Source organism: Misgurnus anguillicaudatus, chromosome 5 (assembly GCF_027580225.2).
Source record: "Misgurnus anguillicaudatus chromosome 5, ASM2758022v2, whole genome shotgun sequence".
Lineage (NCBI taxonomy): Eukaryota > Metazoa > Chordata > Actinopteri > Cypriniformes > Cobitidae > Misgurnus > Misgurnus anguillicaudatus.
Genome location: NC_073341.2, coordinates 14806502 through 14821229, shown reverse-complemented (window position 1 = coordinate 14821229; position 14728 = coordinate 14806502). Strand labels below are relative to the sequence as shown.

The 14728-nt window shown below is 36.3% G+C and overlaps 1 protein-coding gene across 1 annotated transcript in view; it reads left to right on the top strand.

The window, feature by feature from the left end:
- Nucleotides 1–1452: 1452 nt before the first annotated feature.
- The window catches only part of inpp5l (inositol polyphosphate-5-phosphatase L), a 41682-nt gene continuing 28406 nt past the window's right edge, over nt 1453–14728 (top strand). The window contains exon 1 of the mRNA XM_055167899.2: nt 1453–1862. Within this exon, the coding sequence (XP_055023874.2) occupies nt 1803–1862 (60 nt within the window). The 5' untranslated portion in view covers nt 1453–1802. The remainder of the gene's footprint in view (nt 1863–14728) is intronic.

Below are 14728 nucleotides of genomic sequence, written 5' to 3'. Positions count from 1 at the left end.
GTCATTAAATGCCATTAAGTGTTAATACTCTGTCAAATAGTTTTATAACAGCGTCATGAATATTCTTCAGTTCGTAAAGTTTCCTCCATGTGTTTAAAGGGATAATTCCCCCCCCCCAAAAAAATGAAAATTCTGTCATCATTTACTCTCATGTTGTTACAAACACCCAAAAATGTATTTCTCCTGATGAACACAAAATAAGATATTTTGAACAATGTTTGTAACCAAACTGTTCGTGGACCCCATTCACTTCCATAGTAGGAAAAAGAATACTATGCAAGTAAATGGGGGAAGAAAATTAAATCAATAATCCATTAATAATAATAATTAAAATGGATAAAATTATATTTTATTGCATTTGGAGACCGATTCACCTGAAATTGAATGAAAACAGTACAATAATGGGTCAAGCCATGCAGTGTTGGGTGCATATTGCCGGAAAACAGTTAACAGTCTGTTGCATTTTGTTAAGGTATTTAAAATTATTTGACATAGCATTAACACTTATAAAGACATTTAAATGACAGTTTAATGTAATGTTAACCCAAAAAGCTTGGTAGTTTCTATTTTGCTATGTCACGTTTATGACAGATTTATGACAAGTTATGATGTATTGGTTTATGTAAAGTCATAACAATAACATTCAAACAGTGTTATCTTTGCATTAAAAATGACATGATTGAACAAATGACACTTAATGATTTTTGTCATAAATGACACGTGTCATGTCATGGTTATAAAGGTGTCATGTCAGTCTTATGAACACCCTTTCAAGTAAAGTGCTACCAAAATGATAATGCAAGTCGCTTTAGATAAAAGCATTTGCCAAATGTATAAATGTTAAACCTAATAGATTTTTTAAAGAGTTTAAAAGAAACTAAATCTGACACATAATAAAGATACTGATGGCTCTTTACTACAGTATTTAGTATCTAGACATTAGTATCTAGGTCACTGATCAAATACACACAATAACGATACTCTGTAGATTCACAGATCATGTTATGACAAGTTTGGCCCAAAAAAGTGTGCGAAACGGTTCAGTTTCTTAGAACAGCATACGTCAATCAATTATTTAATTCGTGTGGGAACTACGAATTAATGTTTAGTGCAGGTAAATAAGTAGTATACAGCACATCAGTATTTACAGTTAAAGAGCAGATGTGCAATACATTGAGTGAGTCACGCATATTATTTTCACATTTCTGTTCTTTCTTACAACATAAACACACGTTGTGCAAGTTAACAATAAAGTCTATTTGGTTATGTCTGTTTGCTCCTGCAAACCAATTTAACGTGTAGTTATATAATTTGGGTGTGCGTATTGATCGGGTCTCTGTGATACACTATTGCTCAACTGTGATACAGTAGATGGAAACTTTGACGCGTCATTACAGTGGCCAACAGCACACGTAGTGGGCGGAGCTTCGCGTGTCGTGCAGCATAACATTAACATCAAGACTGGCAGCGCAACTAGTAGTGTGTGTAGTTTGGCACCGCAAGAACTCAAAGCTACTGATGCTGGGTTAAGTCAGCTTACAAACCTAGTCCAATTACCATGAAGACAAGAGGAGACTGCTCTCTTCACCGCTGACCAACCAAACCAAAAAGAAACAGCCCGAACGTGAATGTGTCCTCGTGAACCGGGAGACTGACAGCACGAACAGAGATGCGCGCGACGCGCTCGTGTGCCTTCAGGTCTTCATCGCAAGGCAGAGTTTTCTCATCGTGTCTGTAAGCCGTTTGTTTGTTATTCCTCAAATAAAGCGGGATTACGCTTTCCTCGGACTGTCCTTCTTACCATGGAGTCGCACACGGACGTGTTACTGGTCACCGCAAATGTTGGATCTCTGTTTGACAATGTAAGTCTCATCTGTTTAAAATCCTAACCCTGCGATGATAAAAGGTGTTGGCGTTGTAAATGGGTAACGCGGCGAATGCACACATTCATTGTTTGACAGCCACACATAGTTGAAAAGTAGCCTGACGGTAAATGCATTACCTGTGGTTTTGGGTCATTTTTAAAAAAAACTAAATAGGTAGGCCACAACCCCACCTAAATAGCTGCATGTTTATACGAAATGGGTTTGTATAAACTCGATTCTCATTATACACCGCGTGTGATTTATAATAACTGTTATGTACTAGTAAACGCAACGGCGCGTCGGTACTTTCATCGACGATACAACTGGGGGCGAATTCCAATCGGCAGTGAACTTCCCTATCTCCATATCCATTCTCACTCCGAGCAGTACCCATTAAAGGTGGACACTCTGGGAAAAGTATGGGAATTGCGCTTCACAGTGTGGCCGTATGGAAGACACTTTGCGATAAAGAGAAACAACGTCATTTTGTCTTTATCTGGGAAGACCCACCGTGTGGCGTGCTCTTCCCGCAGTGCCCTTCAAGGGCGCCATAACGCCGATTGGTATTCGCCCTGGACGCTAACGTGCGGCAGATTTTCTCATTGGTTCTGCACTTAACGGTTTCTTCGATCCACTAGGCCATTCTTGCAGCAGAGTCCCCAGTCTAAAGTAATCTCGTCTCCCGTTTACTGTGAGCTGTCTGACAGCACCTCCCCACAGGGCTGGCGGCGACCTATCATCACCCAGCACACAAACCTGTGTATGTATTCAAATCAAACAGGAAACTGACACAAAGTTGTTGTGAGACATTTAAAAGCGCTGCCGCGAAACCGCGGTGAAATACAACACAAAGTACGATACTGTTCAATACACTGAGCGTCACGACTCACGAGAAAGAAAGTAAATGCTAAATTGCATTATTTTCATGTGCTTAATCGACATAGAAAGTCATGCAACACTAAAACTAAAGTTGTACATATATGGTGAAAGCGTTTTACCATCAAACTTGTAGTGGTGGGTTAAAGTCTTTGGTCCATACTCCAAACAGTGCAACTTAGAAGGCAAGCATGTATGCAGTAACGTTACACAAAGTGCTACAAATAATTTATATTTACACACACTGTAAAAAAAATGCAGCATGAATTTAAAACAACTTGGTTTTGCAAGTCAATTCAACCTACTATTTTAAGTTTTGGCTTGTGAAATTGACATAACTTATAAAATCAAGTTGAAATTCTTTAACTTCATTTTAAAGAACACCTATTGCATTGCTTTAACCAATGTTATTTTGTGTATTTGGTATAATACAATGTGTTCACATGGTTTTTAGTAAAAAAAAAATTATTTTCCACATACCGTACATTTTTGTAGCTCCAGGTTTCACTCTCTTCCTAAAATGCACGGATTTGAAAAGCTCCGTGTCCCTGATTGGCCAGCTAATCTGTACGTTGTGATTGGCCTGAATACCTCTGACGTCCAACAACGTGTTGAAGGCTCAGAGCTAGTGCTGCACAATTAATCGCATCGCAATCGCGATGTCAGCCTGTGCAATTATATGACAGCAAAATGTTGCAATTATATTAAATAAATAAATGTGTGGACTTGTTAACACAAACTTTCTGATAACAGTTTGATGATTTTCCTTGCTGTTTAAAAAAAGAAAGAAAAATGAACAAAAAAGGCAGTGCACGTGTGGCATGCACGTGTGTGGTGTGCGTCGTCACTTATACCAGAGCGAAGATGGATGCAGAGGAGGTTGACAGTGATCTGGTAGCTAAAAAAACCTCTATGTCTGTTGTATGGCGGTATTTTGGATTTAGGATTACTGACACTGAGCAGTTGCTACATCACATGGCAATACGAAAACATTTCTAGTTTTACAAATACAAATTTTAGCTAAACTTTTTTCCTTAAAACCCATCAAGTTGACTCATGATACCATTTAGTATAATCGCAATCGCACATCGCAATTTTAGCATCAATAACCGCAATGGGAAAAATTTCCCAAATCGTGCAGCCCTACTCAGAGCACGTTATAAAACGTATTCTTAAAATCCACATTTCTGTTTTAATAAATGCTCATAGTAAATCATAGCATATTGTCTAAAACATTAGGTAGCACATTTGCGACCCATTAAAAATTAGGGTCGCAACGACAGTTCAAAAGTTCGCATATGCGACCATTTTGGTCGCAGTGTAGTTCCCTGCTTACCATGTTTGAAAGATTCGGTTGCTAACAGGAGTTAACTTGCAGGCTGTAAGTCCAAAGCGGGAGGAATTATGATAATGTCGGTCTTGTCTACATCACCAATCCCAGGAAGTAAACTGTTGCCAATTCGTGTGTTTGTTGTAGTCCAAGAAAAGAGATTTACGTCGGAGACAATAACTTGTATCTTTGTTTACTTTGGGGTGTGTCTTTTTTGGACATCGTTAACATGTACTAATACACACTTACACACCAAAGGAAATTTAAAAATGTGAATCGGACAATATGTGCTTTTTAAGTAACATAAAAATATGTTCATTTGACAAAAATGCTTTGTATTTGTTACAGTGCATATTATACAAATATACACAATACTACAAAATGCACACAATACAGTACGAAGAAGAGTAAGCACATAGCAAGCCACTGTAAAAAAAATCAGAATTTTTGTCACTTTAACTTAAAAAATTAAGTTATACAATTTCAACTTGAATTTATAAGTTATGTCAACTTTTTAAAGCCAAAACTTAAAATAGTAGGTTGTAGGGATGCTCATATCAGTTAATTTTCCCGACCGACAACCGTAGCTTCTAAACCGAACATTAACCGTTAACTTATAAGATTTTAATATGAAATTGTCTTTGAGTAAAAATACAGTTGACGGTTGTCTGTGAACTAGTAAAAACAAAAGATTTAATTTGAACGTGCAAACAGCAGCGACAGATCAACAACAGAACCAGGATTCATACATTATCAGATATTCACGCAACATTACCTTATTAAAAAGCACGCGATCAGTCCAGAGGATTAATATCCAAAAAGGGCAGATTGTCTCCGTTTCATCTACCACAGTGGTCATTTCTAAAGCAGGATGCTTTTCAGAAAGTTTTGCTTTTGCGTCGTCTTTCTCCGTTTGTGCAAAAAGAGAGATGTTTATGGACAGGGTCAGAGGCCATCAGCGAACGTCTGTCCGGATGTGCGCGAGACGGACCGCGTCATCTTGCGCGGACATGCGCGCGTCTCCGTTCAGCTTCCAAACACCCATACAAATTTCTCATACAAATCAGATCGTCAGGGCAGCAATAATTTGTGTCATATACAGGAAATTCACAAATTAAAGATAGAAAAAGTGGTGAAATGTCTGTCGGCTCATGACGACACCCACCATGTATTAAAGGATAATTCCGGTATTTAACACTTTGAGTCTCATTTCTGGTTTGTTTTGGATGAACCACAGTGATGGACACAGAAACCCCGACAATGGGTCGTGTCCTGACTCCTTGACTCGCCAAGAAGCGTCTCCTGACTGCTTTAGAATGGAAGTCAATGGCCATGCACAAACATGTCATTAAAACAACACTTAACGTTCATTTTCAAAACTGTGCTGCTCACCGAGTGGTTCGTGGTGTTCGTGGATGATTAAGAACAAGTTGTGTAGCGAAATACAGTTTCTGTCGTGTTTTATTTGGCATTTTGTAAAATTCCATTGACTTCTCTTGGAAGACTGTTTGCTCGCTGATATATCACTCCGCCGCCGGGAAACAGAAAGGGGTCTTTGTTTTTACATGTGGTTGCAGTTTTTTCGCTCGGTTTCTCTCAGAATAAATTTTTCCCATATTTGTAGGGCTGGACCAGAATATTCGAATATTTGTTCCGTGGGTTGACATTCGATTTTCAGTTTTGAGATTCGAATATATATATAAACATTTTTCAGCGTTAATGTAGAGCTTTTGCCAAGCAGGAAGTGCGCTTCACGCTCCCGCTCTATAGGTGGCGCAGAGAGACCAACATCCATAGCCAACAGCCACCAAACTTCACCAGTGCAAGAGATCGCCTCAAACGGAAAGCGCGCTTCCTGCTTTGGCATTCACGCTAATAGTGTTGTAAATAACGTTCAGTTTCTTGCAAAAACTGATTGATTTGCTTCACAAGACGTCAATATGTCACACGGACTTATGGGGGATTGCTTTTGTATTGGATATATATGCTTTAGCTCTTAAAGTGTGCGGATCTGTTGACTTGCATGACGGAGCACTGGGGTTTCTGCAAAATATCTTCTTTATTGTTATGCTGATGAAAAAACATATTGGATGGTGTAAGTGTTACAAATAAACTTGATTTTGAAAGTATGCTACCGTTTTATTACAGTTTGTTGGACCACGTTCATTCATGCTTCAGACTCAAATATAGAGCGGAAGTATATATGCGGTTGTGAGGTATCTGAAAAAATACTTCCACTATAGCAAATAACACGGATTGAAATCATACATTGCGCCAATATATTTGTTTTTAATCATCAACGAACACCACGAACCACTCGGTGAGTACTACAGTTTTGAAAATGAACGTTAAGTGTTGTTTTAATGACATGTTTGTGCATGGTCATTGACTTCCATTCTGAAGCAGTCAAGAGACGCTTCTAAATCAGTCGAAAAGTCAAGACACGACCCATTGTCAACATTTCTGTGTCCATCACTGTAGTTCATCCAAAACAAACCAGAAATGAGACTCAAAGTGTTAAATACCGGAATTATCCTTTAACAAATATTGTTTTATTTTAACTGATAATTTTAATAATAGGCTAGGATAGATGGGAACTAAGTACTGTTTAATACTGTTTACGCATCTCAGAGTGAGACCTCAAGAAGCTGGATGATAAAATGTCAAATGGATATTTATAATCTGCTTCTTTATAATCTTATCATAAACAAAAATGCATGTGCATGGTTTCTGGAGAGAGAAATAAATAATAGATAAAAAGCAAACTTCAGACGCTGCCGAGAAAAACTACAAAGTGCAGGACTTTAAACACATCACGTGTCTTTACGGGATCTTTAAGGTATCTGTGTGAAAGCACACAGATTCCGGGAAAATCATTGGCAGTGTGAATGAGACAAAAATCAAAGATCCCGGACAAATCTCAAATGCATTTTTCATGTATTTTACATGTATGTCAGTGATAATGGCTTTATGGAAAATTTTTGACTTTTTTTTGACAGTGTCAGGGCTCAACGCAAATATTTTTTTTACTGGCCTAGTCGGGCCAGTGGTTCAGGTTTTCACTTGCTCTGCCAACATTTTCACTGGCCCCACCAAAAATTTCAGTGTTACATATTTAAAATAATTCAAAAGTCAAATATAATTGTATACATATACATTTAATTTATAATTTGTTAAGAACATTGGCAATTTTAAATGTACAATTGTACAATGACATGCAACACAGTGTCCACAACAACCAATAAGGTAGGAGAAACCTTATGACATTGCTGAGAAGTTAACATTTGCGACACTTAAAATGTGTCTCGATTGTAACATTGCATAAGAATACATACAGACAAATGGCCACAGGCAGAAAATATATATTAATGACTGAGGGTGAAGCAGGCAGTGACAATACTCATGCTGGCCCCGGGTCATCGGGCTGTCCTTTATGTTGAGCCCTGAGTGTAAATTGAAAATGCTAAATTCATAAATAATTTAAGTTTTGGATGATTTTTAAGTATTTTAAAATATGGGGGAAAATATTTATAATAGTGGTTACCAGTGTTGGGGGTAACACATTACAAGTAACGTGCATTACGTAATATTACTTTTCTGAAGTAACGAGTAAAGTAACATATTACTTTTTAAATGTACACAATCACATTAATATTTGAGCTACTTTAAAAAAAAGTAATGCAAGTTACTTTTTTAGTTTAATTAATTTGATTAAAAAAATTATGTACTGAATTAAACATAGTCACATTATGCATTCTATGTGTACACGCCTGGGTGGGAACAGTTTAAGTCAGAAACTGAGATGGCAGGCCAAACCTGGACATTTTTGTGATGAAATATGCAATTTCGGAATGCAGAACTTTTCAGTTATAAAAACACCTGCAAGACCTGAAAGAGATCAAGCCTCACCCAAGAAAAAGCAATGCAGCAGCAGTAACTAAAAAGTAACGTAAGCATTACTTTCCATGAAAAACTAAGTAACGCAATTAGTTACTTTTTGGGAGTAACTTAATATTGTAATGCATTAGTTTTATAAACAACTTCCCCCAACACTGGTGGTTACCATTAAACCTTTAAATAGTTAGTGTGTGGTGTTTTTCTGTCAAAATCTTTAATAATTTATTATCACAACAAGGGTTTTCACAATAAGTCTGCCAATTCTACATGAATATCACTTGATTTAATAATGTACTTTACTTATTTCTGCGTTTACTTTTTGCTTTTGCTGCCTTATTATTTTTAGGAGATATTTACAGATGTTTTCCTTCATTAGTTTGATTACATGTGCATGTCAAGGGGTTCAATTAAGTGTAATGAACTCAATGACAGTAACTTTAATTAATGCCGTATCACTGTAAAAAATTCAGGGCCCGGTTGCATAAAGCACCTTAAGTTTTTCCCTTAACTATGACACTTAAGGGGTAAATTCCCCTTAACTACTGTAAGATAATAATTAAAGAGTTTTGCATATAATCCCTTAAACGGTTCTCTTAGGTAAGGGTAATCGTTAAGTGTTTCATGACAGCAACCCCGGTTTGTTGTTATAAAATACTATTGTTGCCATGGAGACGCAACAGAAAAACATAAGGGTTTTTCTGCAACACCCTTAAGTTTAAAGGAAACAACTTAAGGGAAAATTACACTTAAGGTGCTTTATGCAACTGGGCCCAGCTTTTTTGTCATATCAACATATATTTTTATGTTACTTTAACTTTTTAAATTAAGGTAAACAATTTCAACTTGTTTTTATTAGTTATGTCAACTTTTTAAAGTCAAATTCTAAACTAGTTGGTTGAATTGACTTAAAAAAACAAGTTGTTTTAACTTTTGTTGTTTGTGTCCAGAGTGTGCACTCTCACTCTCTGCATGGATAAATTATGCATGCTGTTTTTATTTTGTTTGCTGCTTCTACTGTTGTTGTGTTTGTTCTTACTTTCAATAGTTTGTCATGTGTTACTAAAGTGTTGACATCTAGATCTTTGATGAATATTTTATTAAATGGCTTCTTGTTTCATTCAAATCATAATGAGGTCAGCAGACTGCACTGGGAACATTTAGGGTTGCCAGCATGACAGCAATGTTTTAATATTACAAATATACTTAACTTTCTGAGCAACGTTAAAGCAATGAACAATTCAAAGTCATTCATGGAGCCAAAATGAATGATATTTACATTTTTACTTAAATGTTTTCATCAGTATGTATTTTTCTTGTGTTCAATCCCATGATCACTTCTAACGCAATGCTTTAACACTGAGCTTACATTGAAAAAAACTTTAAGCTCATAGGAGAGCAGTTATCTTAAGATAGCTGGCCAGAATCTCAAAGATTTATTGGCTCTTATTTGGGTCAGTAAAGTTACACTTTGCAACCACCCAAAACATCCTGTATAGCAGGACCATGCTTGAAACACAACACTTTAGGAACCAGTTACCAACAAAACGCTAGCATTGTGATGCCAATCTTTGCATGGTCAAGCAGGACTTTATTTAGAAATTGTAAAAATGTAGTTGCTTGATTTCTGCTTTTTCCATCTATGTTTAGTCCAGATTTTATAGAGGTTTGTATTTGTTAGAGTTATTTTGTGCATGTTTAGGGCTGACGCCACATGAGTGGAAATTTGGCTTCTAACCCAGTTTCCTCAGGCTGTGTTTAGAAGAGAAAAAGCACATGCCGCAGTCCATTGTGACTGTAAACAGATGTATATCATTTCCCAAAGGGCTTTAACCTTTCCTTGCTTTATTTTTTTAAAAGGTCAATGCTAATGTTTTAACAGACCTTTAAAAATAGAGACGTTTTTGTAGGTTTACCAGACCTTCGCGATTTTGGAGTTTCGTGTGTGTGTCTAGCTGTTGTCCACCATGTTTTATGATTTAAACATTAAAATTATTACCGTTTCTTGTGGCAACACCTATGCAATGAGGGTTTCTAATAATAAGATAAGACTTTTCCTGCATTTAGTGTATATTTTGACATGTTGCATGCATTTATGCCTTCTGTATGAGCTCTGTAAATCTTACCGATAATTAGTTGTGGTTGGTTAAATATCTCACACTGTTGTTTCTGATACAGCATTCCCTTCAGACACTTCTTGTGAGGCCATGCAATGTTTACCTACCGTCTAAAACAGTTTTCAAAGACTCTAAACTCTGTTCTTCGATGCTGTTTAAAGTTAAAATGTCAGCTCGTAGCCAGGCAACAGGAAATTATGCATTGCAAATTTGGGAAATCCTCTTGAGACCGAAGATAAAGGAAGTTTCCATCGACTCCTCCACCCATCACATTCAGTAGAATTAACATAAACAGTACACATAAGGCAATGATGTGTGCCAGTATATGATGCTTTTAATATGCATTATAATACATTATGCAGATTTGAATGCATCACTCATCAAAATAAGTGCAAGCGAGTGACCATAATGCATCTGTCTTTGTGTAGTCAAATTTTCTTGACCTGGTTTTGCTGCATGCTTGACAGGTTGAGGCAGGGAGTGGTCAGGGTGTTTGCTGTTGCGCACAGGTGCACTTTTCTTTAGTTTTAAAAGAAATATTTAACCAAAAGGAACGGTCTTAATAAAAACAACAGAAGCTTTCCAGCAAGATAGGTTTCACTTAATCTGCTGACCAATCAGTGCTGATCATAACTTCCTGTTCTTTAGACTACAAGATGTAGAGATAAACCAAATTTCACACTTGTGGTTATAGTAAGGCAGACCACAGACACAGACGTCTTTGGCGCTGGTGAAACCATCCTGTTAGTTTTGTAGTAACCAGCTTTAAGTTAAAACGTAGTTACAGATATCTGTCAGATATATTGTGTAACATGTTGTCATCCTGTGGCTCGTCTAATGTTGAACTGTTTATTCATTTAATAGTAGATACAAAATTCCTAATTCGAGAAATGTTGTATCTTTAACCAGTTTGTATATTCACTGTATGACCAGACCTGCATGGATTCCACAGAACTCAAATGCCTGTCATTCATAACATTTCTAGACACGTTATGCCCCTTTCCTGTTACACATTTTTACTCATTTGATCATGCTTACAACTTTCATTTGAAGTAATGTAGTACTATCAGCAAAATCCCAATTTTTTTTCCAGAAACCAGCACACAAAATATGAAGAAAATCTGCCAGTGGATCTGCTTGTGTCCCAAAAAGGACAACTTTAAAAATCTCAGATACTTGCATATTTTTTATAATGTAAACAACCTAAGATGTTTATTAGGGCTGGAAACGATTGATCGCTACTCATCATTTTACATCATGTGTGTATGTATAATAATTATGTATATATAAATACACACACATGCATGTATAATTTTAAGAAAATTATGTAAATATTATGTATTTTTAAATATGTAAACAGGGTTTTTCGCAGAAAATGTGTTAGTTAAAGGCGCTCTAAGCGAATTGACGCGTTTTAGACTATAAAACATTTTTTGTTACATACAGCAAACATCTCCTCACTATCTGCTTGCTGACTGTCCGCTGATCAAACTGTAAAAAAACGCGATCTCTGTAGACAGCTCAGGCTCGACAAACGGCAATATCAACATAGTGGCCAAACCTAGCACAACAAAACATAACAAAGTGTTCCAGCCAATAAACGACAAGAAGGATTTTGGGGTGGGGGTTGGGCGCGTTCATGAAAGCACGGACGGGAGAGGGAGGTGGAGGCGTTAGCAACGCTCTGTTTGTTTAAAAACAGTTCAAACATCAACAGGAAGTGACGTCGCACATTATTCGCTTAGAGAGCCTTTAAGGTGGTAGGGTTGGGCGGGTGGTCGGGGCCAAGGGCGTGGCAATCAAGGGGGCCTGGCTTATGCGTCATGATGAAAATTAAAATATTTTAATAAAATGAATAAATAAAATATTTATTTTTAAAACACTCAAATAGAACTTAATTTTGAAGAAACTATGACAAAAATAAACACATACAAGATTATTAATGAATTTAAATGTTTTAACAGATACCTCTAATGGCAATAGCTGCGTGATGAAGTGAAACTAAAGGGTTAATAAACACAAACTAAAGCAGATGTTGTAGAACATATGGCGAACGATGATAGATGGCGCAAAAATGGTAAAATCTGATTATTTCCCACTATTAATTACATTTATCTTAAAGGAGTGTAACTGTAGCATGTAAATAATGCACATGAATAAAGTGAGCAAGAGTGCTCAACAATTATATCTAATCAACAGGCACGTGAAACCTAGCTAGCAGTTTGCTCAGTCCTTTTGTGCAGCGATTTTTTTATTTTTTGGACGAGCTAGTTAAGGCGGTAGGGTTTCCAAGCTTAGCGGGCCGCCTTAACTGAAATATCCTGCGGGAAATACATAATTATTATACACAGTATATTATGTATATTAATATATTATGTAAACAAAACCTTTTATTCTGAAAATTATTAGTCACGATTAATTGTTTTGCAGTCCTACTTGTTTTTGATTAAAACCTATCATGTTTTAAGCTACATTGTTGGGTTTGTCTATTAAAGTCACCATGAAACGGATGTAGCGATTGACTTATTTTTCCTGTGGTGACGTATATTAGAGTGAAATGACTTTTGAAATGAGTAGGACGGTACTTAAATGCATCTATCAAGAACTGATTGGATCGTTTGAGGTTGGGTCATGTTGCTATTTGCTAATCGCCTCAATCTTTTCCCGGACCTCGCCCACCTGCAATACGATTTGACCGAAAATAAAGAGCGATCATTTCGAGGAGGGGAGGAGATTTGTGTTTTTGATTAAAGATTATGACAGCACATGAATTTTTAAAAAATAATGAAGCTCACAGATAAGTCATTTGCGAAAATACCACAATATTCCGCCGCCAAAAATTTAGTTTTTTATTTCAATTTAATTTCGACTTAAATTATTTGTTTTTGCTCATGTGGATCTTGCAGAGTGCCTTTTGTCATGCAAGCCCTGATTTGGCTGAATGCAGATCTTTAGCCATGCAAATATATGCATCCATAGTTTGCTTGGATACTTTGCACACAGTAGATATATATACTTTGGTCTTGATTTTCTCCGTTAAAAGCCTGAATATACATCAAAGATTTGACTTATAGCCACAATATGTATGGTTTTTGTAATACAATATCCAAAACCACTTGCACAGTGTGATATGTTTAACTCTTTCCCTGCCAGGGTTTTTTTTTTAAAGTTGCCAGCCAGTGCCAGCCTTTTTATGATTTTCACAAAAGTTCAAGAAAGTTTTCTTCTAACTGCTTTAAAAAAACGGAAAAACCTTTAATCCGATCTTTATTTGTTCTTTTTTGTCTTTTTTTTGATAGGTTTCTTTCAAAATACCACATTTTGAGCAAAAAGCTGCGATTAATTGCATTTTTGGAAAGGGCATTTGTTAGGGATCAGATTTAGATTGCTGATCAAAACATACAGAGTTTTAACTGTTTATGAATCAGTGGATGCTTCAGTGTTTTATAAGTTGGGAAAGAGTGCTCACCATAATAACTCACCAATGACGGGAAAAGAGTTAATGCTGTTGTGTTTGTACATTATCCCAAAAAGTTCCCAAGGATTTGTAAATTCAGAGAAATTCCTGTTAAAAATAATGCCTTGTCCCTTGTTTACATGGTGATTGTTGCTGTTTTAGTGACTTAACATCAATGCTATCCCGGTTGTAGAAAGAAACATGGCCACATGAGTGGACAAATGTGGAAGTGGTGGTTATACGGCATCTAATGTGCCTTGCAGCTAATACATTACAATGGCATGAAAAAAAGTGATCAAACGTACTGGTAAAAAAAACATTCATTCATTACCTCATCCATGAACATGATTAGCGAATTCCATACAGTTTTGGATGATGAAAACAACATCTCTCATTGTTTGTTTTGATGAACACAAATGAAGATATTTTGAGGAATGTTTGGAACTAAACCGATCAGAAGCCCCATTGATTTCCATAGTATTGTTTTTTCCTACTATGGATGTCAGTGATGCGGTTGGTTTAGTTACAAACATTTCTCAAAATATCTTCCTTTGTGCTCATCAGAACAAAGAAATATATACATGTTTGTAACAACATAAGAGCAAGTAAAGGTTTTGGTTGAACTATTCCTTTAAGCTTTGATGAATGAATGATAATGATACTTTAAATAAAATCATAAAATTTAAAAACATCAATTTTAATTAGGACACAAGATGCTGTTGTTGCATCTGAAAATGTACGAATGCAAATTGTAACCTGCAGAATTGCTTGTGTGCCTCATTAATATTAATATGAGCCATGCTCCACATGTGTTGCCACATGATGTGTTTCACATGAAATTCAGTACAACTACAACACAAAAAAACTTTTTGGCAGTTCCTGTCGGTAAATACTCCTCTAGGGTAAAAATCATTTCAATAAGACAGTGACAGATGGTTATATGGTGGAAATTGAAATCGTATTATGTTTAAACCACTTAAAGTATGTGCGGTATGTTGCGGTTGTTTAGATCTTTGCTTTGGTTGGCATAAGTGGTATTATTTTTAAATACAGTCCATATTTGATTCGTTTTCTCCTTTTGGGCTGCCCAGTGTATATTTATATTTTCATTTAGCCTTCTGTGTTTTAACATTGCATTGATTTTACATTCTTAATAACCACAGTATATATAAAGGTACAAAAGCATGGA